A 27,960-nucleotide genomic window follows, 5' to 3' on the forward strand; every position below is an offset into this window, starting at 1 on the left:
ACTAATAAGCAAACCAAAGTCTAATCATATATATATCATGTAGATAAAATTACCTCCAAGCCGAATACCGTAACATAAAGATATTCAATCACTGGTACACACTCGAATAGATCAACAATGGTGGAACCTCCATCATCATAGAGAATTCTCATCCCATGACCCTGCATTTATTACATTATTTAGACAAGTTATGGAAGAGGAAGACCATGGGAATTAAATTTTAATTATTGTAAACTTACAAGAGTCAATCTCTTAAGTAATGGACAACTGGATAAAAGCCGGTGAAGCGTTTTCTTATGCGTCCATACGCTTCTCAAATATAAGGTTGTAAGGCAACCATATTCATTGAATGAACGTTGTTGGTAAAGAGCACAACCATTGAGATACAAACTTGTTAATTGGTGTAACGAGAAGAGAGAAATGGGTAACCTATGCCCCTCGTCACCTCCTGCCTCAAAATCAAGTTTTAATATCTTGAGAGTATTTTTCTTGGACAAATGAAGTATGATATGGTCAATCTCAACACACGAGGTATCTACTTCCATAGAAAGAGTGAACTCGTGTATTGGACCCTCGTGCATAAGCAGAACCTGGTATATCGCGTAGAAAAACCTACACCTCTTGGCCATATCTTTCCTTTTACTTGGTTTGTTAAGACGTAGCTCGATAGCAGACGGCTTAGGCCCACGAGTCCATTCTTGAAACTGATCCTCAATAAACACAAGATTAGGGATTTTGATCCAATGGTACCTCCATTCCTTAGAGAGGATGCTTGTTCTTGCTGCCTCTTGAATCGGTAGCAGACATAAGATGGTTTCTATTACGCCTACAGGAAGCTTGCTGATTCTATCCATCTTATTAGGATACCCCATTAGCTGCAGAATTTGCTACTTTGAAAATTTGGTTAGTCTACACACAAATCAACAAAACAGATATGATAAGGAAAGAAGAAAGTCAAAGCTTTCAAACAACAAAATGGAATGGAACTGAGCCGATTAGGTTAGCGACTGTATCAAGGCACACATTTGTTTGAAGTATTGACGCAAAATTACCCAAATCCAGTAATGAACAACGTCTTATGATGTGTTTATGAGAAGTGATCGATATGAAAAGAAAATACCTGAAATGGATTATGTTATTTGATAAGCAAACAGGGGACCAACGAACCAGCCGCCACCAGCGACATTGACGAGAAGCATACACCAGACCAGAATAGAGTTAGGGTTCAAACACAAGTGGTTCCTGTACTTTGTGTTTGTTTTTGTTTGGGGACTCTGCTTTGATATTTTTATTTATTATTTTTTTAGGAGTTACATGTCATTATTTTAGTGCACGTGGTTTGAATCATTTTGTCAGTTTAGTCTAAAAGTTTCATTTTTCGTATGTGAGTTAAAAAAATGTTTCATCGTTGTCATTTTAGTTCATTGGGTTAACTTCATCCATTTTTTCTGTTAATGAGAAGGGAATTCGATCATTTTATATGTAATTATGTTAACTAGAAGGGTAATTCGGCCTTATAAAATCGCCAAATTGTCCTTCTCGTTAACAGAAATAATAGATGAAGTTAACCCAGGGGACTAAAATGGCAACGGTGAAACCTCTTTGGACCCGCAAGCAAAGGAAAACACAACATAAAGATATTTAATCACCGGTAAACACTCTAATAGATCAACAATGGTAGTATCTCCACCATCATAGATAAATGTACTCCCATTATCCTGCAAAATTACAATGTTTAAATAAGTTATGGAAGACCATGGATATTAAATTTTATATACTAAAACTAACGAGGGTCAAATTCTTAAGAAATGGGCAGCTGGATAAAAGACGCAGAAGCATTGTCTCATACATAAACTAAAATGACATTTAACTCTTTTTTAGCGTCAAACTCATCTAGTTATATTTTCACTCTTCAGTTTTCACAATTTAAATTCTACATCTTTTGTATAAATTAGGTTATCGTATTGTTTCACACTTGTCTTGGTGGGGTGAAATCAATGTTTTAAAAACCGGTTCAAATCGCCCGATACACCCAGTTTGAATCATCCGATACATCCAGTTAAACTGTTTCTGAGCCCAATCTGGTATGGTATAAAAACTGGATTTTAAAACATTGGGTGAAATGTGAAAGAATAAGATTATACGTTAAAGAAATAAATAAATAAATAAAATTAAAAAAAGAGAGAAAAATATCTTGATAGCCCATATGGTTTGGTGAAATTTCACTTATAGTACAACCTTATTCCTTATGGTTTGTACACTCGATTCTCGGACAGTCTCTAACATATGTGAATTAACTAAAATACCCTTACTATTAAAAATACAAATTAAAACACTAAAAGATAAATTTAAATAATTATTTTAAACTCAAGTGGCCCACCATTAATTAAGCGTCACTTAAGTAATAAAAACAATTTAATTAACAAAATTCTTGTGGGCCCCACCCTCACCACCTACAACCACCTTATCACCACCCACATGCTCCATGACCACCACCTCCAACCACCATGTCACCGTTTGTCTTCACTCTACCACCGAACTCCACAACCACAACTACAACCTTCGTCATCCCCAATCTATCTCACTCGTGACCAACACACACAACCCACAACCATTATTCTTCACTACCTTCACCGGCCAACCACTACGTTTACCACCAATCTCTGCAACCATTGCTCACCTTTTCTACCCCTATTCTGAACCAACCTCAACAATCTCTCCACCGCATACAATAATAAAACCAAACCAAATCAAACTCCAAACCTACAAATCTGAAATCAAAAGTACTTCGTCGGTCATTCAATTCAGATTTACGTCTCTGAACCAGTCAGATTACAACTCATCGGATGCACCCTCGAATCGGAAACCTAGCTGGTCTCCATCGCTCAGCGTTACCACACCATTTAACAATGGTGTGCTTAGGATGACAATAATGATATTACGAAGAAAAAGATTATAGTGGGGTAGTGGTGGGGTTCGGTTATTTTTATTAAATAATAATGGTGGAGCCCACTTGAATTTTTAAATAATAAATTAGATTTTTGTAATGTCTTATTTGTTATTTTTAATAAAGGGCCTTATAGTCAATTCATATCCATTTAATACCAAAAACTAACCTTCATCTATCTTAGGGACTAATTGAGAAACGAGTGTACAAACCGTAGGGAACATGGCTACAATTTCAAAAAGGTGGGGATTATACGTGAAATTTCACCAAACCAAAGGGGTTGTTCGAAAATTTTCTAAAAAAAAAAGAGTATAATGTAAATCAACTCGAGAGATGCGAATTACACCAACGGTGGTTGATTGTGAGCATCAGTGATAGATCAAGAAGACGTGTGGATTTTATGGCGCCGGTTATGGTGAATATGTTCTCCCATTTACTTACCCAATATGATGATCCTTAGAAAATTGAGAGCATAGAAGCTTGATCGATGATTCATGTAAGTACTAGCTAAATCAAACCAGATTAGAGCTTGGATAAACCCAATTTTGTATTCATGGAATCAAATTTGACTCGGATATTTTGAAGAGTTGATTACTGTTTTCGTCTCTGTGGTTTGTTAAAAATCACTATTTCAGTCCATTAGTTTAAAAATTGCGATTTCAGTCTCTGTGGTTTCACTTTCGTAACCATTTCAATCCATTTATTCTGTTAGTACATGGATCGAAATGGTTACGAGGTGGACTGAAATGGTTACGAAAGTGAAACCACAGGGACTGAAATCACAATTTTTAAACTAATAGACTGATAGTGATTTTTGACAAACCACAGGGACGAAAACAGTAATTAACTCTATTATGAAACAGAAGATGAATTACTGTATTGTCATAGTTTTGCATAAAGAAGTGCATGCATGCCACATGAAAATTGTAGAAGTTTTTTTGTCCATTGGTTTCTGTTACAAGTTATTCTCTTCGACTCACTTGTTAGTTACTCTTCATTGAGTTAAAGTAGCGCATAATAATGTAACTGGTGCTCTAGCAAGTGAAAAGTAAGCTGGTATGGCTTATTATTTTAGTCGTTATGGTAGATAATCATATGCCTTCTTATTCCCAAGTACAGCTTCAAGACCCGAAAGGCATAACATTTTAACAAATTCAAGATGCATAAGATCATCGTCTCAAAACCTCATATCAGAACGAAACAAATTTGTTCATTTCAGTAACGTCAAAAAAAAAAAAAAAAAAAAAAAAAAAAAAAACATAACCATCAAATGCATGACTAATTGGATTTCAATTATCTGACCACGATTTCTACCACATGATGTTTACCAGAGGGGCCGCGCATGGAGTAAAGCAGAGGATTTTTATAATCTCTGATTCTTTATCTTTATCAAAATCATAACATGGGGATATCCATACCTCCTTTAGTACAGGTGACCTGGCCATTATAAGCTTCACAAAATCCAACTCATTCTCTGCGTCGCTAAAACGTATAATCTCTAATTCGTTCAGATGCTCCAACGTAATATCCGAATAATCTTCGAGTGTAAAAGAGCCCATCTCATATTCTTCAAGATCTTCGTCATACATCTACATGAAGAAGTGTCTTGTGTGAGTGTCCTGAACTTGTGCAGCAAATCAAATTTTAATTCACAGATCTACCGAAAAACTCGAATTTGACTACTAACTTACAAATCAAATTCCATTAGACAATAATAATTCTCTCTCACTACTGTGCAAAGCGTCCTGAACTTGTGCAGCAAATTGCATATTCCACAACATATCCTCCACAGAAGGTCTCTCTAATGGATCATTTACCAAACACCTGCAGCAGATTTCCGCTATTGTTGTTAACGAGAACATTCATCACGAACCGCTGGATCAACCATCTCCTTTATCGTCGGCTGTAATTCTGGCTTGAAACTGTTCTTTTACGGACTCTATTTCCTTTTGTGTGCATGGCGGTTTTTAATGTGATTTCAGAAATCATACACTTTCTCCGGATTGATGATACGAGTCATAAGAACAGTTACAAGAATACTAGCTAACAGAACAACACAAAACAATGATCAGCCCTGCAATTGTTGCATGGTGACTGCAGTTTGAGAACACAGATAACCTGAAGGAGCCACCATCTGTTTTTGCTTATGAGATTGTAAATCAAACAGATAACCTGCAATTTTGTATAAGAAGCGCATGCCACATGAAAATTGTAGAAGTTTTTTTTGTCCACAGGTTTTTGCTACAAGTTATTCAGACTTATTCTCTTTGACTTACTTGTTAGTTACTCTTCCTGGAGTTAAAGTAGTGCATAATAATTAGCATGATAATGTAACTGGTGAATAAATCTCTAGCAAGTGATAAGTAAGCTGGTCTGGCTTACTTTTTCAGTGGTTACCGTAAATAATCATGTGCCTTCTCATTCCCGAGCACAATTTCAAGACCCGAAAGGCATAACATTTTAACAAATTTAAGATACAAAAGATCATCCGTCTCAAAACCTAATATCGGAATGAAACAAATTTGTTCATTTAACTGAACTCGACATTAAAAAAAAAAAACAAAATCACGAACGGCATGACTAATTGAACTTCAACGTCTGACGATGATTTCTACCACAGGTGAGGCACACGGAGAGCAAAAAAGAATTTCGGAAATCTGTGGTTCTTCATCTTTATCAAAATTATAATACGGGGATACCGTCACCTTCTTTAGCACAGGTGACTTGGCTAATATAAGCCTCACAAAATCCAACTCATTCTCTGCGTCGCTAAAATTTCGAATCTCAAATTCTTTCAAATGCTTCAACATAATATCTGAATAATCATCAAGTGTAAAAGAGCCCAAATCATCTTCGTCGAGCCAGTCTCCGTTATACATCTACATGATGAAGTATCTTGGGTGAGTGTATGTTGAGATAAGAATCAAAACAAATAGAATACAACATAGATCATTGTTATTTACCACTAGCTTAAGTTTCTCAAGATTTGGGGAGCTTCTAATCAGAAGAGCAAGAAAAGGTAACGCATATATGTGCATAAAGCATAAACTATCCACACACAAGTATTTCAAGTGGACTAATGCTGTTGGGAGCTCTTTCGGAAGTCTCTTTGGAGCAAAACACTTGAACCATATCCAAATCAAAGATTAGTGATAACTATTAAGCAGACCGAAGTCAAACATGTATTTACCAATTACCATGTAGATAAAATTACCTCAACGATGAAAAGCACAACATTAAGATACTCAATCAATGGTAAACACTTAAATAGATCAACAATGGTGGTATCTCCACTCCTAAAGATGACCGAACACTCGCAATCCTACAAAAATTACAATATTTAGACAAGTTATTGAAGACCATGGGTCCATGGGAACTAAATTTTGGTTATTATGAACTTACAAGAGTCAATCTCTTAAGTAATGGACAGCTGGATAAAAGACGTAGAAGCGTTTTCACATATGTCCATACACTTCCCAAATGTAAGGTTGTAAGGCAACCGAATTCATTGAATGAATGTTGTTGGTAAAGAGCACAACCATGGAGATACAAACTTGTTAAATGGTGTAAAGAGAATAGAGAAATGGGTAACCTATGCCCTTCGTCAATTCCCGCATCAAGGTCAAGTTTTAATATCTTGAGAGTATTTTTCTTCGACAAATGATGTAATAAATGGTCAATCTCAACACACGAGCCATCTACTTCCATATCAAGAGTGAACTCATGTATTGGACCCTCATGCATAAGCAGAACTTGGTATATAGCATAGAAAGTTTACACCTCTTGGCCATATCTTTCCTTTTACTTGGTTTGGTAAGATATTGCTCCACAGCAGACAGCACAGGCCCATCAGTCCATTCTTGAAACTGATGCTCAATAAACACAAGTTTAGGGATTTTGGTCCAATGGTATCTCCATTCCTTAGAGAGGATACTTGTCCTTGCTGCCTCTTGAATCGGTAGTAGACATAAGATGGCTTCTATTATGCCCGCAGGAAGCGTGCTGATTACATCCACCTTAGGATACCCCATTATCAGCAAAATTAGCTACTTTAAAAACCTGTTTAGTCTACAGACAAATGAATAAAACAGATACGAAGAAAACCATGCAACTTAAAATTACTCAAATCCAGTAATCAACGAAACTTAACAGCACACATTTGTTTGAAGTATTGACACAGAATTAATTACCCAAATCCAGTAATGAACAAAGGCTTATTATGTTTATGAGAAGTAATCGAAATGAATAGAAAATACCAACTGATATGGCTTATGTTATTTGATAAGCAAATCGGCGACCACCAGCGACATCGACGAGCAGAAGCATACACCAGAATAGGGTTAGGGTTCAAGCACAAGCGGTTCCTATAATTTATTTATGTCGATTCTTTTTCTAGTTTGTTAGACAACTAGTTGATGCCCCGCCCGCGTTGCGGGGCGATAACCGAATAATTCTCAATCAATTAAAAAACACTATTATAGTTTTGTTAGGAAAAAAAAAACTAAAACGATGACAAGGCCGTAGTTCTGAGCTCAGGGCAAAACTGTAGTTTGTCAGGATTAATGAGCGAGTGTTAGGCAGCTCCTTGACATGGAAAAAATTAAATCCAGTCAACCAAATAAAAAAACACTTTTATAGTTTTGCTAAAAAACATTAAAACCATAGCAATACTGTAATTTGAACTGAGGACAAAGTTGTATTTGTTGACTTGGGTAAAATCGTAATTTGCTAAAAGTTAAAGTGATGGCAATACTATAAATTTGAACCGGAGACAAAATCGTAATATAACTATGCACTAAGGATAAAATCGTAATTTTAAGCTGGGGACAAAACTATATTTTTAATTTGAAATCGGTCAAAATCAAAATTTTGAAATGAGGGAAAAATCGTAATTTGAACTGGGGGGCAAAAGCATATTTTTATTTTGAACCAGTCAAAAAGATAATCTTAAACTTAAGGCGAAATCATAATTTTTGAAAGGGGTGAAAATGCAAAATCGTCATTTTTAGTTTGCGGCAAAAGCGAAAATTTATTTTAAACTGGGGCCAAAATTGTAGTTGTAATCTAGGGATAAAATCATAATTTTGAACTGAGGGCAAAAGCGTAATTTTGACCGAGGGACAAAAACGTAATTTTATTTTACAATTGGGGCGAAAACATAATTTTATTTTAAATTAAGGACGAAACGGTAATTTTAAAACAAATATGAAATAATAAAACTGATGGTCAAATAGGGGAGTGCCACACAGTTGTGTGGCACTATTCCCCTAACTTCATTTTGTATATGTTGAGAATGTGTAGTGGGGCGTTATGCACCCACATAAAGCCACCCACATAAAGCCCTTATAAAGCCCTAAACACCATTACGAAGGGCTTTATGAGACAAAAAAAATTAGTGGGGCGTGATATATATAGTGCTAGTATGGAGGGAGGTTTTCAAACTTTAACCAATCAAATTTATGCAAGGTTTTTTATAATTAATTAATAAAATCGAAAATTAATAATTAGGTATTGATGGGTAGGGGATTTATGACTACGGACTCTAGTGATATAATGCCCCATAAAGCCTCTGTGTCACGTAGCACGACACGTGTCGCATAACGCCCCACAAAGGGCTTTATGACTACGGATGGCCTTAAGGGGACTCTATTTTTATGTTTGTTGACGTATCAACCTTTTTATTAATTTTCGGGTAATTAACTAATTCTCCATTAAAAAAAAAAACACTAAAAATAGAGTCCCCTCAACAAACGAGAGGGGATGGGTTTTTGGAGGAACTTTATATCGGCTGCCCTTTGACCATCCATTGCCAATTGGATCTCTTGTTCCTTTAGCGAGAGAATTCGAGCAAATTTCACGTCTAATTTGGAGAAGCCACTTGATCCACCCACAGTATTTGTTTGTCGTTGTAGAAGTGAATTTGCCTTTTCTTGCTCTGGCAGCAACTACCTTGCTTTTGTCTTTATCTGGTGGGCGTTACAATTCTTGTTCCTCAAACTTTAGCTCGTTCTTGGAGTCGTTTAGGTTTAAATAAGAATGAGCATCTGATCCGCCAGCAGACGAGCTTGGCTAAGGCGTGCCTGAAGTAGTCTTGGAATGCTTTGATGATTGGCCATTTGGAGAATATATAAGCACCTCCCAAGCTTTCACCATGGCAAATGTACAACCGTATGTTGCTCTAAACTCATCATGGACGGTTGACATGAAGTCTGTGTCGCTTGAACCGCTCGTTTTGTTTCGACTGTTTATATGGTGGTTCACAACATTGTTGAAGTAGTTGCATTTCGCCCTCATTGATGACCACTTGCTCGAGAACGAATCGTTTGTATAGCACGGTTCGTGCTTCATATCGTCAATATTTTTTTCGCGAAACGGGTAAAACGTGTCAAATTATAGTGATTAATGCTAATCGGGTAAAAAAATTAGACAACTAAAATGAAACGCTTATTGCCAAGTATGTGTTATATTGAGTTCGAAGTTGACTTTAGAATTGATGATACGAGTTATGATAACAATTACAAGAAAATTAGGTAACAGAACCACACAAAACAATATCATCAAAATTTTGCCTGGACATTGATGTGTTACAATTTAAGATCAGCCCTGCAATTGTTGTATGGTGACTGCAACTTGTGAACACAAACAAAATATTGCGGTAGTTTTAATGGTTCGTTATTGCTATTCCTACATGTTGATTGGATCAATAGCCGAATTGGAAGAACCATAACCTGAACAACCATCTGTTTTTGCTTATGAGATTATAAATCAAGCAGGATTTAAACAATTACTAGGAGCATGTTTTCAATTAGATGATAATGAGAAAAGTTACAATGAAGTCTGATGGAAGCAAAACTAAAGCTAAAAAAAAAAAGAACAGTACAAAACTAAGAAAACTAGGATTTTAAAAAAGTAAAGTCATCATTTATGAGGGAATGATAGAATTAGAATAATTAGCAGAAGTAGTGATTCTGTGTAGGAGCTCATCTCCGGCCCATAAATCCCAAGACCTTTGATGCGTTCCGAGCAGGGTTCATAAACTTCTTCTAGTACACCATCATATCCACCCGTTCGATCCATTATCGGTTGGCCATTCTTCCTAAATCCAATCATACTATCAACCTCAACATTTGTAAGAGGGATACTTCAAACCCCAACGGGTACTTTTAATAAAATAACGGGTATACCCGATGCCCGTAGTTATGCCCGATACACGACGGGTAATTACCCGTCCCATACCCGACGGGTTTTGGGCCGGGTATGTGACAAGTTTTCGTAACCGGGTATGGGGTTCGGATTAGCCATACCCGCCCCATTGCCATCCCTAGTGTAGGAATTGAAAATAGTTACTACCATGCCCCCCTTTTTCGAACAGAGAACTAAAGTTCAATATTCTTTTGAACCCGATGCCCCAAAATGAACCAGTCCGAAACTGTTAGAAATCGAACCAAATTACATATTTGGGTTTAAGGCGAATATGAATTGTGCTTTTCCACTTTTTATGCATATCTAACTCACCTTTAAAAGTGTGCATTTATGTTGATGTAGTAATTTGTTTTAAATTTGATTACCACACATTGCAAAGTAAGATGAAATAAAAAAAATGAAGCTCACATTTATAAAGAAAACAAACTGGTAAATTGTATTTATGAAGGTCATATGAGCTTTAACAAACTGACAAATTGTATTTTTGTTTGTATTGAACATAGCCGGATTGACACTAATTATAAAATATAATCTGCTTTCTAAAAACAACAAGAAAATTAATTAAGTACAAATAGAATGTGATGCCTGCATAGGTAATAAACCCGAAGCCTTTTTAAATGCTTGAAACCTTATCCATCATGGCTGCAAACAACAATTTTAGCTTATAGTTGACTTCTAATTACATAACTATGTAAATTAAAGGTGAGTTGGGCAGTGGTGCATAACGCTTTTGGGTGGGTTCACCCAAAACGCTTGTCCAAAATTAACAGCCATTCCAGCGATAGTTGGGTGGTAAAGGCTCTTGCCTCTTGAAGAAAAGACCAGGGTTCAAATCCTGGCATGGGGTGTAATTTAGTATTTATTGGTGCAGTTTAGAAGTAGGAGTAATGTAATATTTGCCATAAAAAAACAAAACTAACAAACAAACTTGCATTTAAAGTTACTTAGTAATAAAAGTTCCATCTTTATAAAAAAAGACAGAGAACAGTACAAAAATAAGAAAACTAAGGTATAAAAAGTAGATTCATCATCCATCACTGAATGAGAGAATCAGAATGATTAAGCAAAAGTAGTGATTCTGTGTAGGAGGTCATCATGAAGGCCGACCCATAAATCCCAAGACCGTTGATGCGTTTCGAGCAGGGTTCATAAACTTTTAGTTCACAATCAAATCCACGCGTCTTTGAATGATCCATTATAGGTTGGCCATTCTTCCTAAATCCAATCATACTATCAACATCAACATCGGTAAGAGTGAATAGTTTTGTAAAAGAGGGCTGTGAAACACCATTTTTCAACATCATCCATACGTTACAATCACAAAATCCATCCGGTGTTAGCACAATAAGAGACTCGTTGATCTTAGATATATTGTACATACAAATATTTCTAGGGCGTCCTACTAAGTAATAAGGAACGGCTATGTTTATGTTTACTACTTCTCCAAATTCTTCACTTGCCAAATCAAACGAACACAACCTAAGTTTATCTGTAATATCATCATAAGCAAGCCAATAAATAACCCCATCTATAACCACCGGTGTATTCCGAAAGTGCAACGATTTAAACGGCGTATTCATTAGTACACTTCTCCAAGCCCCAGTGCTTAATGTGAAAACCTTCGCCTTAGCTTTACGTGTAATCTTGACGATCTTAGGGTCACTAGTCTTAGGACACACCCCAAAACCAATAACATCATCCCGTTGATGATCCGGTATAGATATACAAACAGATTCCAAAGAACAATCAGTTTCTTTCTCTTCACTCGATCCCGAGACCATCCGTGCAAACATACCAATCCGTGAGAGCAATCGAGCATGAACGGATGCGCACGAAGTTTAACAGTTGGAGGAACAACAGAGGAAAACTTGTGGTGGGGGAAGCTATCATCATCAACAATGGAAACATATTTGACCTCACGCAAACATTTGTCATCAGAAACAAATCTGAACCTAGAAGCTCTTGTTATGTACCTTACTAGTAGATGTTGCGGCTGAGCATGGTTGAGGGTGTGATGAGTGATGAATTCAGAGCTATCGATCAGAGACTTCCATTGCTTTGAAACGGATCTGAACCGAATCAAAGATTTTACAGGAAGAACCCTTTTGATTATTTCCTCTTGGAGTTCGAAGGGAATGTTGTCGGACATTTTTGGACTGGATTTTGATGTTTAGGGTTTCAACATTCTGGAAGCGTTGAAGAGAAAATTGAAATATGAGTTTAGGGTTGTTGGGCACAATGGGCCTTGGATCATGGATGAGTCCAGATTAGAAGTGCACATCTCAGTTCATTTTAGTAATAGACGGTTATTTTTTGATTTGTACTTTAACTGGTTATTACTTTAACTTGTTATTTTTGGTTAATTATCATTTTTTTTTTCGTTTTTTCCCGGTTAAGGTTAACCGGTACATCGTTTAAAAACCGGTTATTTCTAAAGAAACCCCTAACATATTACCAATCTACGGTTAAAAATAACTACTAATCGGTTATTCCTCGAGTGGTTATTAACTGGCTACGGTTATTTTGTGCACATCTAGTCCAAATATGATCTAGGTAGGGTCCACTCCAGTTTGCTTAAGGTTCGACTTGTTTATTATGAAATAATATGTGTATAATACAATATAATCAGCATATATAAAGGTGTCAATATATCAGTCAACATATGACAAATTCACTCCTTAAGGAAGAAATACACAAAAGAAGTAGAAGATGCATTTTTCTTAGAAAACAAATTTATGTGTTGAGATTTACCATTTCTACATACCATAAGACTCAAGCACAATACTATTCAAGATAACAAGCTCGCTTAACTGATTAACAAAGAATCCAGTATTTTTGTCAACAATGTGAGCATATCAACTGCTGAAACCACAAAGGAATCATTACAAATTGCATTTCAAGACTAATTTTGCATTGTCGATAAGCGAAGCTAGGGCTTGGGCTCGTTTACTAAACGAGCTTGTTTTAAGTTCGGGCTCGAGCTCGTTTAAGCTCGGCTCATTTCGAGTTGAGCTCGAGTACCTCGGCTGGTTTGCACCCCTATAATAAACCAGCCAACATAAGCAACCTATACCATCATCTTGGTGTTGATGTTGTATAAAAAACCCACTTAATAAGGAGCATTTAAATAGCCTGCAAATGTGTGAGGTGTGAACCTCCCTTCAAGACCTACTGAGCTTTGATACACACCCATTTTTTTTTTACTTTTTTGATTCAAGACTCATCTTGCGACCCATCCTTTAAGCCCAGCAAATGAGAATCCATTTATAGAGATGATGCTATTCTTCTGCACCGAGAAAATAGAGCCAACAAAACATATAAACACAGCAGCCCAACCCCCACCCTAAACCATCCAAAAATAGAAGCAGATATGAATGAATCCCACAAAACAAAACACACACCACGTGAAGGAAAAACCTGAAAAAGAAACAGACTTATACTGCTAGAAAATGACAAACACGTCCACAACCCACCCCCCCCCCCCACCCCCTCCTATTAAAACTCATGCCAAAACTTACACACAGCAGCTGAATAGCGGTATAGAATCCAGCCCAAACACACCCACACCAAAATACGGTAAATATATATTAAATGGGTCAAAATATATCAATCTAAATTAAAACGGGTAAAACATGTCAGATTACAGTAAATAAATGTTAAACGGGTCAAATATTCGACAAGTATGTGTTATATTGAGTTCGAAGTTGACTTCAGAATTGATGATGATACGAGTCATGAGAACAATTACAAGAATACTAGATAACAGAACCACACAAAACAATGATCAGCCCTGCAATTGTTGCATGGTGACTGCAGTTTGAGAACACAGATAGCCTGAAGGAGCCACCATCTGTTTTTGCTTATGAGATTATAAATCAAGCAGGATTTAAAAATATACTAGAAGCATGTTTTCAGTTAGATAATAATAAGAAAAGTTACCATTAAGTCTGATGGGAGCTAAACTAAAAGCTATGAAAACCAGAATAGAACAGTACCAAAAAAAAAAACTAGGATTTAAAAGTAGATTCATCATCTATGGGTAAATGATAGAATCAGAATGATTAAGCAGCAGTAGTGATTCTGTGAAGGAGCTCATCCTGAAGAGCGACCCATAAATCCCAAGACCGTTCATGCGTTCCGAGCAGAGGTCATAAACTTCTAGTTCACCATCATATCCATGCGTCTTCGTCCGATCCATTATCGGTTGGCCATTCTTCCTAAATCCAATCATACTATTAAGCCCAACGTCGTTAACAGTGAATAGTTCTGTAAAGGAAGGTTTTGGAACACCATTTTTCAACATCATCAATACGTCACAAAATGGTTTCGGTGTTGAATTAGTAACAACACAGTGATGACTAAGCACCACAAGAGAATCGTTGATCTTAGATATATTGTACAGCCTTCCAAAGCTATAAGGAAAGTCTACCGCTTCTCCAAATTCTTCGCTTGCCAAATCAAATGAATAAATGGTAAATTTATCTGTAATATTATCATAAGTGAGCCAATAAATAACCCCATCTATAACCACCTGTGTATTGAAGAACTGCAACGATTTAGACTTAAACGGCATATTCATCGGTACATTTCTCCAAGCCCTAGAGCTTAATGTGAAAACCTCAGCCGTGGCCTCGGCCTCGCTGTCCACAAAACGTGAAATCTTGAGGATCTTAGGGTCGCTAGTTTTAGGACACACCCCAAAACCAATAACAATATCGGCTCGATCCGGTATCTCTATACCAACAGATTTCCCAATTAGTGGATTCCAAACAACAACCAGTTTCTTTCGGTTCACTCGATCTCGGGTATATCCAAGCAAACACACCAATCCGTGAGAGCAATCGAGCATAAACGGACGCCCAAGAAGTTTAACCGTTGGAGGAACAACAGGGGAAAACTTGTGATGGGGGAAGTTATCATCATCTACAATTGAAACATATTTGTCCTCGGGAAAACATGTATCCGTAGAAACAAATGTGTACCCAGTACCTCCTGTTATGTACCTTACCAGTAGATGTTGCGGCTGAGTCTTGTTGTTGAGGGTGTGATGAGTGATGAATTCAGAGCTATCGATCAGAGATTTCCATTGCTTTGAAACGGATCTGAACCGAATCAAAGATTTGACAGGAAGAACCCTTTTGATGATTTCTGCTTGGAGTTCGAACGGAATGTTGTCCGACATTTTTGGTGGACGGATTTTGATTTTAGGGTTTGGAAGGAAGGATTGAAGGGTGGTATGAGTTTTGGGCCGTTGGGCTTCATACACTATGGGCCGTGGATGATGGGTGAGTCCAAATATGAGATTTGTCTTTGTCCAGTACTCATATTGTATCACTACTCGTACTGATTTTACCGTATATGGTACCCGTACTGTATTGGTACCCTATTTTACCTATTTAGTACTCGTACGAGTGCTCGAAAGATAAAAAAAAAACTATATTTATTGCAAGGCCCAACTAAAGAACGAATATTAGAACTAAGAGCGTTGGCACATTCCTTGCTAATACACCACAAACATTGTGGATTTGATACAGACACAAATCCCTTCAAACAATTTGAAAATTCAAATTACAGAAACTCCTAATTCTCAAAATCCCATATCGAATCGAAACAAAGTTGTTCATTCCACCAAACAGTCAACAAAACCACCAAGTGCTAATTGGATTTCAACTAACATTGATTTTTACCATATGTGATGCGCATGGGCAACTTAAAAGGATTTCTGAAATCTCAATTTGTCATCCTTAGGCAACTCATCCCATAGGAATATCCACACCTTCTTTAGCACGGTTGACTTGGCCAAGATAACTTCACGAAAACCAACCCATTTTCAAAGTTTCTTAAATGTAGAATCTCTAATTCGTTAAGATACTCCAACGAAATATCTGAATAATCTTCGAGAGTAGAGGAGCCCATATATGATTCATCAAGCACCTCATCTTCAGTAACCTACATGAAGTGTATTGTGTAAGTTGTTTTTGACATAAAAATAAAAACAAGTAGAATACAACATAGATTTTTGCTATTTACCACTAGCTTAAGTTTTTCGAGGTTCGGGGAGCTTCTAATCAAAAGAACGAAAATAGGTAACGCATATATGTGACAAAAGCATACGCATTCCATACACAAGTATTTCAAGTGGACCAATGTTGGAAGCTTTCTTGGGAGTGGAAGAAAAGACTTGAAGCATAGACAAAATAAAGATTAGTAATAGTTAAAAAATTAAAGAGTAAATTACAATTTTGACCCCTGTGGTTATATCACTTTTACCCTTTTAGTCCAAAAAAGAATTTTTTAACATCTGAGCCCCCAACGTCTTTTTTTCTAACCCTTTTGGCCCGTAACACTAAACCCATCCATTAAATGTTAGGGGCCAAAAGGGTTAGAAAAAAAAAAAAGATGTTGGAGGCTCAGATGTTAAAAAAATCTTTTTTGGGCTAAAAGGGTAAAAGTGATATAACCAAAGGGGCCAAAATCGCAATTATGTATGTTCACTTGTTTTTAACCCTTGTTTGAGTTCTTACATTTTGTTATTTTTTTTCTTGGAGCGGCTTTTTATGTATGTTACTAAAGGGCAGCATCAACTAACGTTGATCATAATTTTATAAATATATACCTACAAACTAAGGGTGTAAACGAGTCGAGCTATTCGAGGTCAGCTAAAAAAACTCGAAACGAGTCGAATTTAAACAAGCTCGAGCCCAAGCTAGAGTTTATTAATAAGTTAGTTTTGGAAGCGAGCTCGAGGCAGCTCGCGAGCCTAAACAGGTATTATGTATTTATTTATATAATAACAATGATTATTTATAAAATTATGATCAAACTAAATATGTGTCTGATGTTATATATAAATTTAGAAAAGAAATATAAATTATAATTAATACAAATTAACTAATAGATAATAAATGAGCCAAGCGGCCCAAGCCCGAGCTTGAAAAATTACCCACGAGCTAAGCTCCAGCTTTGAAACCAAAGTTCAAACCGAGCCAAGTTTGAGTTCTCATAAGTTAAACAAGCTTGAGCCAATTTGAGCTCGGACTTTACTCCTTTGCACCCAAACTACAAAGTGAATTTGGAAGAAGAAAAAAAGGAAAGTTAGCGGTTTCCAAGTGGCCATGTGGGAAACCGCCACATGGCGACTAATAGAAATGAGATTTTTTCCCAAATATTTGTACTTGTACTCGTACCTATGTTGATTTTAAGTATACGGTACATGTATGGGAAAAAAGAAGTTAATGGTTTCCACGTGGCTAAATGGGAGGCCGCCACGTGACGACTACTGTAGACACAAACGTGTAAATGTATGTATCAGTAATAACAATTTTATGTACGTTATCTAGAAACAAATTTGCTATCCTTAGGAAAATGGACACTAGGTCAGGCGAGGTAACAGTTCATGAAAGGTTCGGTTTAGAACGGGTGGCTTTAAAACCTGGTCATTTTGGTACGAGTCAGAACGACCTTTGAACCAATATGTTCAGGTAATAACGGATTATAATCAAAAGAGGTTTGAGTAAAAACAAACTCTTGTAGAAAACAATCAGGCGACGACTTTTGTAACCTTGAGAACGATTACCGGATCAGATGACTAACACTATCAAAATATAATCAAAAATTTTTACAAAATCTATTCAACGCTCTTCATTCAACTGCACACATTGTACATATCTATGTGTTATATGCTTATCTCCACACATGAAAACTTCTAATTCATTTCACCATTTTGGTTGGTTGAACCAAAAACACCCGGTAACTGATGATGTGGTCAAGTGAACCAACTTTTGAGTACATGTAAGCGGCGCGGTTGATGGCTCAATGGTGTATGTTGAGAAAACTTGTGGCGAAACCATGTTTCATGAGCGCAAGGCCGCACAACATAGTAAGCAGCTACGTGATTGGGCAACAGATGGTGATTTTGATTGAAGAAAAGATGCTCGAGGGTGGCAGAGCAAGCCCCTCGCTAATATCCAACAAACATATCGAAATGATTTTTGACCCGAAGGAAATTCCATCATAATACTATACTGGCATATTTTATCATATAACATGACCGACAAGAGGAGATACGTTAGTTGAAGTGCCAAAACTAATTAGCGTGACAATATAACTCATAAGTATCATTGGCTAAACAATAATATATGCATTTTATCCCCAATGATCTTGCCCTTTGCACTAATGCGCATGAAAAATAACATTTTAACAATTTTTTGTTGCAAAAGATCATAATTCTCAAAATCCCATATAAGGTAGCAACCAAATTTTTCATTTCACTAAACAGTAAAAAAACCACCAAGTAACTCAAATTAGTCGGTCTCAACCAACACTGAGTTTTACCACAGGTGATGCGCGTGGGGAGCTTCTAAGGATTTTTGAAATCTGCAATTTTTCATCCTCATCAATCTCATCCCATAGGAGTATTCTCACCTTCTTTAGTGTAGGTGACTTAGCCAATATAAACTTCACAAAATCCATCTCATTATCGGCGTCGCCAAACTGTAGAATCTCCAGTTCGGTAAGATGCTCCAACGTAATATCTGGATAATCTTTTCGTGGAAAGGAGCCCGTCTCAGATTCCTCAAACAAGTCATCATCGGGGAAAATCTACATCAAATGCTTTGTGTGAGTGCAATTTGACATAAGAATCAAAACAAATAGAAATGTAGAATACATAGATTCTTGTTGTTTACCTCTAGCTTAAGTTTCTCCAGGTTTGGGGAGCTTCTAATTAAAAGAACAAGAAAAGGCACCACATATTTGTGCCTAAACCATACCCATTCCATACGCAAGTATTTCAAGTGGACCATTGTCGTTGGAAGCTCTTTCGGAAGTGGAGGGAAACACTTGAACCATAGACAAAACAAAGATTAGTAATAAGTAATAACTAATAAGCAACTAAAAGTATGATTAAGTATATACCATGGGCATAGAATTACCAAAAAGATTAAACACGAAAGAGACAGATATTCAATGCCCGGTAAACACTTGATGAAATCAGCAATGGTGATGTCTCCGATGCCATTGATAGTTCCAGCGTCACTCAACTGCAAGAATTATGATATTAAGCTAACTGAAAGACCGTGAAGGTTAAGATTCTATTTTATTACAAACTTACAATTGCCAGTCTCTTTAGTAATGGACAACTCAATAAAAGGCGCATAAGCTCTTTTACGCAAATGTGTATCTCTTGCAAATGTAAGGTTGTAAGACCACCAAATCCATTAAATGATGGTTGATGGTCAATAGCACAATCATTGAGATACAGATCCGTTAATTGATGTAACGAGAAGAAAGATACGGGTAACTTATATTTCCCAATAAAGTCAAGTTTTAAGATCTTGACCGTATTTTTCCTCGATAAATGAATTAATATATGGTCAATCTCAATACAGGAGCCATCTGCTCTCATACACAGGGTGAACTCATGTATCGGACCCTGGTGCATTATCACAACTTGGTATATAGCATAGAAAAGTTTACACCTCCTAGTCATTACTTTCCTGTGACTTGGAAAGTCAAACGTTTGCTCCAAAACAGATGGCTCAGCCCCATAAGTCGATACTTCAAACGCATCCTCATTAAACTCAAGTTTAGAGATTTCGGTCCAATGATACCTCCATTCCCTAGAGAGAATGCTTGTCCTTGCCGCCTCTTGAGTCGGTAGTAAACACAGTATGTTTTCTATTACGCCTAAAGGAAGCTTGCTGATTCTATCCATCTTATGCTCTTCTTGTTGGCTGCAAAATTAGCTATTAATAAAATCTATTTAAAATAAACTCTGTCCAATATATATTGTAATCATGTAAATCCACATAGTTCATTCTAAGGGTTTTTGAGTAGATAACGTGAAAGTCAAAGTATTCAAGGTATCAATCAACAAAACCATTTAAGATTACAAGAAATGTCAGAAAATTACCCGAATCCAGTAATCAACATTCAACAACGTCGTATAATGTTTATGACAACTAAGAAAATACCTGTTGTGTATGGTTTATTTGATGAACAAACCGGCAGAAACCGGCGAGCCAGCCACCATCGTCGACGACCAGAAGCGAGGTTAGGTTCACATTAAGTTGTCGATTCTTCTCCTTTTTGGTTTTTTGAGGGAACTTTTTTCTTTCATTCTTAATTTTTTTTAAGAGTTAAATGTAATTTTAATTCATATGGTTTGAGCTTTTTGTCACTTTAGTAAAAAGTTTTATTTTTTCATCTATGGATACAAAAAGGTTTTATAGTTGTCATTTTAGTCCACTGGGTTAATTTCATCTTTTTTTTTGTTAACGAGAAGGCAATTCGGTCATTTTATTTAACAGAATTACATCTAAAATGACTGAATTGTCCTTCGCGTTAACAGAAAAATGGATGAAGTTAAACCAGTGGACTAAAATGGCAACGGTGAAACCCTTTTGGACCCACATATGAAAAATAAAACTTTTGAACTAAACTGACAAAATGACCTAAACCACAGGGACTAAAATGGCATTTAACTCTTCTTTTTTAAAGGTGATTCATTTTTTTATACATCTTATTTATTGATTAGAGATTTTTTATACATATTACATGGAGATTTGATTTATTGATTAGAGATTTTTTATACATCTTACATGGAGTTGGAATAAAAAAGACGTAACAAAAAATATTAATAATTACATCATACATTACATGTACTAATAAAAAAATTACAAATTAGTGTTATAATTGCAATTTACAAATCTATTAAGACAAATTTCTAAAAACTTCTTTGTAGAGAGTATTGGATGTCCTACTCAAAAATTACTATCTTTATCAACAATTAACATTTTAAGTCGTCTATACTTTTGACTCTGAAAATACGTACGGACCATGCGAAACACTACATAGGTTATTTTAAAAATAAACTCTAGATAGCGATTGTACTTGAATTTTATTGATTGACATCGCGAAACATGCATCAAGAGAAAATTTTCTTCTTTGGTCTCATGTGTTATACTTGGACTAAATAAATTATACAAATGTGAAATGAAAAAGCACACATGTTTATTAAAAATTTAAATTGAATTAACAAAGTATAAATTAACAACATTTGTGTGTATAGAGGTATGTATCTCATGCTTTGGGAGGTTTTAAAGAAAAGTGATATTTCACTTTTAACCCAAAACTATTTGTTTTTCTACTTATAGCACCAAAAGTTTTCATCTCTTGCAATTTAAACTCACAACTTTTGTACTTTCAACTTTTGTCCCCACACTTTTCATATTTCGCAAATTTTTCGTTTTAAATTTTGCGAGTTAACATGGCATAACGTGTGTGTGGTTCAACGTTTTAACATGTCGTTTTACGCTTCGTAGTAGATTTTACGAGTTAACACAACTCAACGTGCGTGTGTGGTTCAACATTTTTACATCGTCTATCTTTTCCTGGTTTGACAAGTTCGTTACAACGCATGGGGTCCTAAATCGACTTAATTATTATTTTCTAGGTTTGACGTTGCAGACTAATTTACTCGCGTTAACACACCGTAACTTCAATATTGGTTGTCGCTGGCAGTGGTGTGGCATTGGTGCTATTCGGCACGATTTTACGCCTCCGCCGCATTGCGGCGGGTGGTAAATCTAGTTTTTATAAATTAGTTTTTCATAAGTTATATGTTTTTTATATAGTCTAAACATGGTATCAAATTAAATAGTAAACTTTTTATTAAAAAAGAATCATATAGGAAGTTTTTAAATCATAAAATTAAAATTATAAATAATAACAAAAATTAGTTTGAAGATAATTTAGGCATTAATTTAAATCTATAATTATATCAATTACTATAAAACCCGGTATTGAATATTTCACTTACCAAAATTTTGGCATTCATCACCATAAATCAGTAAAATTTATTTTAAATTCATAATTAGTGATATTCATGTAATAATTTTAAAAAAAAGTATATTAAATTAAAATAGAAGTAAAAATTATGAAGTTGAAGGAAAGAGTGTTGCGTGTCATTAGTTGAAATTGTTTATTTAAAGTTAGATTTATACTAACTTTAAGATAAACCATCTCAAAAGATGAACTAAATTTTTTTAACTTTTTTTGAAGCAACATTTTTAGCACATCTCATTAAAGTTTTTTTTTTTTTTTTAATTTGTGTGAAATAGATCATATTATATTATAAAATTATAAATAAGTAACATGTTTATGCTTAAGGTTGTATTATTAGTTTTGGGAGTTTTTCAAAAAAAAAAAAAAAAAATTGAAATTTTCATTTCTAGCTCTAAAATTTTAATCTTTGACAATTTAAGTCTAAAATTTCAATCTTTAGTAATTTAACCCCTTTGATTAATCTGATTTTCACTTCTAATTCAAAAGTTTTCGTCTTTTGTAATTTAACCCCTTTGATTATTTTGCTTTATAAAACTATAAATAAGCAACATGTTTATGCTTAAGGTTATTGTATTATTGGCTTTGGGAGTTTTTCAAAAAAAAATTGAAAATTTCATTTCTAGCTCTAAAGTTTTAATCTTTGGCAATTTAAGTCTAAAGTTTCAATCTTTAGTAATTTAACCCCTTTGATTAATCTAATTTTCACTTCTAATCCAAAAGTTTTCTTCTTTTGCAATTTAACCCCTTTGATTATTTTGCTTTTAACCCAAAGCTTTTCATCTTTTGCAATTTAACCCCAACACTTTTTTACTTTCAATTTTGATCCCTTATACTTTTCATCTTTTGCAAATTTTCCGTTTAACGTTTCATTCAAAATTTTCCGAGTTAACACGCCGCAACGTGCGTGTGGGGTTCAACGTTTTTTCATCTACTTTTCCCGTTTGATTGGCCCATCGTAGCGCGTCTATTTTTTCCCGTTTGATAGGTCTGTCGCAACGCACGGGTCAGAGATCGACTTAGTTATTCTATTCTATGTTTTATGCACAGGCTCGCAGTCATGTAAGAAACATTTGCATTTCATCTGATATTATATATAACCAATGAATCCCCCGCCACATTGCGGCGGGTGGTAATTCTAGTTCTTATAATTTGGCATGATGCACTTGTTGGCTGCAAAAGTAGTTCCTCTGAAAATCTATTCCACTCTGTTCAATACACACACAAAAGAAGCATAATACATAATAGGTAAATCTTAAAACAATACAATGCAGCAAACAATACCAAAAAAAGGATGAAATAATTCATGTTATTATGTTTTTATCGGAGAATTAGCAGGGCGGCGGGCATTAACAGCGGTTGACCTTATGAAACTCTTGCCCTGCTTCCAGGACCCCCAGTGCGAGCTTCTTCTTTTAAGGTCATGCATGGGGGTAGCTAAGTTACTGTTTGGGTTGCGGACCTGCCAACCCCACTTGATGGCCAATGCGGTATCTTGTTTTGATGATGGTCTTCGAGAGGCTATCGAAAACATTGTTGTTTGCGGGGGGGTCCTACTTCGGTGACCTTCAGTGGCGTTTGGCATATTTGCCGATGCGTCTGGGTGGTTTGGACCTCCTTTCAGCTCGGGATGTTAGAGTTTATGCTTTTGTGGCGTCTAGAGCTCAGTCGTGTGTATTGCAAGACCATATCCTTCGGAACAGTGGGGTTGTTAAGCTTGACGTAGACTACCAACAGGCCCTTGAGTACTTAAGTATCTCTCTTCCAGACTTTGATATTGGCGGTTTCTCTAATATGGACACCGCCCCCCCAAAGCCACAAAAAACTTTGGCGAATACCCTATTTGACAAAATCGCTCGGAGTCTGGGAGAAACATTCGATTTGTCTCCCCGCCAGAAGGCGATGATTGAGTGCTTGAAAGGCCCCCATGCGCAAGATTTTTTGACTGTTATCCCGATCGAGGGACTGGGGCAATGCATGTCGGCTGTTGAGTATAGGGCTATCCTCAAATACCGGCTGATGATCCCTATGTATTCAGAAGATGAAACCTGCCCAATTTGCCGTAAAGCCTGCATGGATAAATATGGGGAGCATGCTATTCATTGTAAGGAACTCCCTGGTTTCAAATATCGGCACGACTGGGTGAGAGATGTTTTGGGGGACATCTTGAGAAGAGCGGGGATTTTTGCCAAGAAGGAGGCCCCTGTGAATTTCCTTACAGATCCGATGGAAGGGAGATCTACATTGAGACCAGCCGATCTGGTCGTCTTTGGCTGGGCGGGAGGGAAACATGCTTGTGTGGATCTCACGGGAGTCTCCCCCTTAGCTGGTTTAAGGGAAAGCGGGTTTGTAGCAGGACAAGCTATAAGGAAAGCGGAATCTAAAAAGGTGGATAAACACGCTAAAGCATGTGCTGATAACCAACATGCATTTGTCCCCTTCGCCTTCGACACCTTTGGCTCCCTAGCTCCAGAAGCTATCCGTTTGTTGACTAGGGTCCAAAAGATTGTTCACAACAGTTGCTCATCAACAGGGGGCAGGGGTTTGTCTTTAATAGGCTAGGGTTTGCTATTCAGAAAGGGTAGCGGCGCAGCTTGTTGCTCGCTTACCTGCGATATTGATGTAACTCGGCCAGTATTTTATATATAAATAAAAGTATGTTGTGAGTTATTATGTTAACTTCAGAACACAAGAAAGGAACATATATGAGAAAGTTCCACGATAATAAAATCTCCAAATGTATAGGTAACAAACAAAATCTGAACGAAGACCATTACTCAAAATCCCTGTATTTATCAGAAGTTGTCAATTCTTTTTCTTTGTTTTCTTAAGGATCTTTCATTTTCTAAAAGTCAATTCTAAATTATTTTTCTATACATGTTACTGTAATATCGAATTATGTATGTTACCGGTGGTGGTAAAAATATAATACCGTAAAGATTTGTAAGCAGATGAGGAAATATCTGTCAGACGGGTGAGGTATGAGGTCAGGACGGATCGCTTTACAACCAGGTCATTTTGGTTCGCCAATAAGTTCAGGTCAGAACAGGTTTTAAAGAAAGTAAGTTCGGGTCAAAATGAACTCGTTGTAGAAAAAAGCGTCACATGACTTAAGACTTTTTTTTAACCATGAGGACCGTTACCGGATCAGATGACCAAAACTATCAAAATATAATCAGAATTTTTTATAAAATATATCCAATTAAATTCAACTTTGTTGTAACATTTTGTAAACCCAGCAACCAACACAGTTATGTTGATGATCTGGTCAAACGAACCAACTTTTGAGGTTCGGTTGATTGCTCAATGGTATATGTTGAGAACACTTGCGGTGAAACCAACCATGTTTCATGAGCGCAAGGCCACACGACAAACATTATAAGCCACTAGGTGATTGGGCAGCAGATAGGTGAAAACCGTCTCAACCCACCTATTGAATAAATCTCTATTGAAAAACCGTCTCAATTGAAAACCTCTCGAGAGGATGGAGAGCAACGAACGAAAGGACCACAAAAGATGGTCGAGACGGTTTTCAGTTGTTCTAGTAAGTGTTATATTTTTAACAAATTCAAGTAGCAAAAGATCATAATTCTCAAAATCCCATATTAGATAGAAACAAAACAATTCATTTCATGGAACATTCAAAATAAACAACCAAGTGCCATGACTAAGGGGATTTCAACTAACAATGATTTTTACCACAGGTGATGCGCATGGGGAGCTTAAAAGAATATTTGAAATCCGCAATTTCTCATCCTTATCAATCTCATCCCACATGAGTATTCTCGCCTTCTTTAGTACAGGCGACTTAGCCAGTATAAGCTTCACAAAATCCAACTCATTAAGGGCGTCACTAAAATGTAGAATCTCCAATTCATTAAGATGCTCCAACATAAAATCTGAATAAGCTTCGTGTTGAAAGGAGTGTATTTTGACATAAGATTCAACTAACGTTTCATCCTCGGGGGAAATCTACACAGAGTGTCTTGTGTGAGTGTATTTTGACATAAAAACCAAAACAAGTAGAATACATAGATTCTTGTTACTTACCTCTAATTTAAGTTTCTCCAGGTTTGGGGCGCTTCTAAGTAAAAGAACAAAAAAAGGTACCGCATATTCATGCCTAAACCATACCCATTCCAAATACAAGTATTTCAAGCGGACCAATGTTGTTGGAAGCTCTTTCGGAAGTGGAAAAAACTTGAACCATAGACAAAACAAAGATTAGTTATAACTAATTAGCATACCAAACTACAATCAAGTATATATCATGTGGATAGAATTACCAAAAAGATGAAAAACAAAACACACAGATACTCAACGCCTGGTATACACTTAATGAGATCAGCAATGGTGGAATCTCCACTGTCATCGATAGTTCCACCGTCACACATCTGCAAAAATTACAATACTTAGCTATGTAATGAAAGACCATGAGGGTTGACATTTATTTTATTATGAACTTACAATAGTCAATCTCTTTAGCAATGGACAACTTGATAAAAGACGCAGAAGCGCTTTTTGACTGCTTCCAATTTCATACAAGTTTAAGGTTGTAAGGCTACCAAATACAGTGGATGGTGGTTGATGCTCAAGATCACAATCACAGAGATACAGATCCGTTAATTGATGTAACGAGAAAAGAGACAAGGGCAACGTATATTTCCCATGAAGGTCAAGTTTTAACATCTTGACAGTATTTTTCTTCGACAAATGAAGTAGTATGTGGTCAATATCAACACACGAGTTGTCTACTTGCATCTCAAGGGTGAAGTCATGGATCGGACCCTCGTGTATTAACAAAACCTGGCATATAGCATGGAAAAATTTACTTCTCTTGGCCTTTTTTCTCCACTTACTTGGTTTGTTAGAAACAGACAGCTCGGCCCTATCGGTTGACACTTGAAACTGATCCTCAATAAACACAAGTTTAGGGATTTTGATCCAATGGTACCTCCATTCCTTAGAGAGGATGCTTGTCCTTGCTGCCTCTTGAATCGGTAGCAGACATAAGATGCTTTCTATTATGCCTACAGGAAGCTTGCTGATTCTATCCATCTTAGGATACCCTAATTAGCTGCAAAATTAGCTACTCTGAAAACCGATTTAAAACAAACACACAAAAGAAGCATAATGCATAATAGTTGAATTTTAACAATATATGATGTGGCAAACATTATTATGAATTTTTTATTCCAAAATAATGAATATAAACAGAGACGATTACATACCAATGGCAGGTACCCCTCCTGAATAGCAAACCCTAGCCTGCTAAACACAAATAAAACATACAAAAAGAATCATGTTAACCTGAAAAAACAAATGAAACAGACATAAAGTTCTACCAGCCTTAAAATCTCCAAATGATAGAATCAAACAAAACCAAAACCAGAACCAAGAGCAAGTAGTTTTCAATCAAAAAAAGCATGTAAAATAAATAAAATTGCCCAAATTCAGTAATCAACAAAGCGTATTAATGTATAAGAACTAACCGAAATGGGAAGAAGAGAATACCGGATGCACTGCTGGCGAAGCAGATGCATACGCCGGAATAGGGTTAGGGTTCAAAACATCTCATTATACACAAGACGATGGTCACTTTTTTATGTTAAGTTTTTCGGGATTCAATTTACATCCAACTTTTTACTATTTGTATAAATTGATATGATATTAACTAATTGAGTTAATTGCCAAAATCGTCCTTAAGGTTTGGGCAGATTTGTCATTTTCGTCTAAAATGACACTTTTGTACCAAATTGCCCTAACGTTTGTAACTTTTTGTCATTTTCATCCAAACCACTAACCTAATTTATTTTTTCTGCTAAGTTGAGGATATTTGGATGAAACTGGCAAATATAAAACCATATGGACTATTTTGGCAATTTACTCAAACTCTTTTAAATTGCTTTTATTTAATTAATTTGTTACATATATAATAAAAAAGAATATACATGCAATTTTTATAT

General features: G+C 36.1%; 3 protein-coding genes across 9 annotated transcripts in view; all 3 read right to left on the reverse strand.

Annotated features, from left to right (window-relative positions):
- Positions 1 to 27,616, reverse strand: part of LOC110867602 (F-box/FBD/LRR-repeat protein At1g13570) — a 28,304-nt gene extending 688 nt beyond the window's left edge. Inside the window, exons 1-6 of one of the 6 annotated variants that reach the window (XM_022116585.2) lie at positions 27,487 to 27,616; positions 27,226 to 27,262; positions 26,462 to 27,071; positions 26,281 to 26,388; positions 26,045 to 26,194; positions 25,581 to 25,966 (exon numbers count right to left, since the gene is read on the reverse strand). In XM_022116585.2, the coding sequence (XP_021972277.1) occupies positions 25,673 to 25,966; positions 26,045 to 26,194; positions 26,281 to 26,388; positions 26,462 to 27,052 (1,143 nt within the window). In that variant the 5' untranslated portion in view covers positions 27,053 to 27,071; positions 27,226 to 27,262; positions 27,487 to 27,616 and the 3' untranslated portion in view covers positions 25,581 to 25,672. Of the gene's footprint in view, positions 1 to 53; positions 162 to 239; positions 910 to 1,120; positions 25,967 to 26,044; positions 26,195 to 26,280; positions 26,389 to 26,461; positions 27,072 to 27,225; positions 27,266 to 27,486 lie in introns of those variants that run through there. The other 5 variants (XM_022116581.1, XM_022116582.2, XM_022116584.2 and 2 more) reach the window with 5 other exon arrangements.
- On the reverse strand, positions 14,036 to 15,365 carry LOC110867614 (F-box protein At2g14710-like). 2 transcript variants are annotated; one of them, XM_035975493.1, is made up of 2 exons: positions 14,682 to 15,365; positions 14,036 to 14,593 (listed from the first exon to the last, which is right to left on the reverse strand). In XM_035975493.1, exons 1-2 carry the CDS (start codon positions 15,330 to 15,332, stop codon positions 14,576 to 14,578), a joined length of 669 nt encoding a protein of 222 aa, XP_035831386.1. In that variant the 5' UTR covers positions 15,333 to 15,365; the 3' UTR covers positions 14,036 to 14,575. The 2 variants fall into 2 exon arrangements, with proteins under 2 accessions (XP_035831386.1, XP_021972297.1); XM_022116605.2 differs by having other exon boundaries at positions 14,036 to 15,364.
- On the reverse strand, positions 18,306 to 20,249 carry LOC110867610 (F-box/FBD/LRR-repeat protein At1g13570-like). The gene is made up of 5 exons (XM_022116600.2): positions 20,125 to 20,249; positions 19,263 to 19,884; positions 19,084 to 19,191; positions 18,838 to 18,990; positions 18,306 to 18,751 (listed from the first exon to the last, which is right to left on the reverse strand). The coding sequence occupies exons 2-5, from the start codon at positions 19,863 to 19,865 to the stop codon at positions 18,464 to 18,466; spliced, it is 1,152 nt and encodes a 383-aa protein (XP_021972292.1). The 5' UTR covers positions 19,866 to 19,884; positions 20,125 to 20,249; the 3' UTR covers positions 18,306 to 18,463.
- Positions 27,617 to 27,960: the final 344 nt, after the last annotated feature.

This window comes from Helianthus annuus, chromosome 7 (genome assembly GCF_002127325.2).
Source record: "Helianthus annuus cultivar XRQ/B chromosome 7, HanXRQr2.0-SUNRISE, whole genome shotgun sequence".
In the NCBI taxonomy this organism is placed as follows: domain Eukaryota; kingdom Viridiplantae; phylum Streptophyta; class Magnoliopsida; order Asterales; family Asteraceae; genus Helianthus; species Helianthus annuus.

Excerpts from the sequence above, each read along its gene's own strand:
- LOC110867614 (XM_022116605.2), bottom strand. The coding sequence starts at position 15,332 with ATGTCGGACAACATTCCGTTCGAACTCCAAGCAGAAATCATCAAAAGG.
- LOC110867610 (XM_022116600.2), bottom strand. The coding sequence starts at position 19,865 with ATGGATAGAATCAGCAAGCTTCCTTTAGGCGTAATAGAAAACATACTG. Across the intron at positions 19,192-19,262 it reads TACTAAAGAGACTGGCAATT|TTGAGTGACGCTGGAACTAT; the intron begins GTAAGTTTGTAA and ends TAATTCTTGCAG. Across the intron at positions 18,752-18,837 it reads TGGAGAAACTTAAGCTAGAG|ATTTTCCCCGATGATGACTT; the intron begins GTAAACAACAAG and ends CATTTGATGTAG.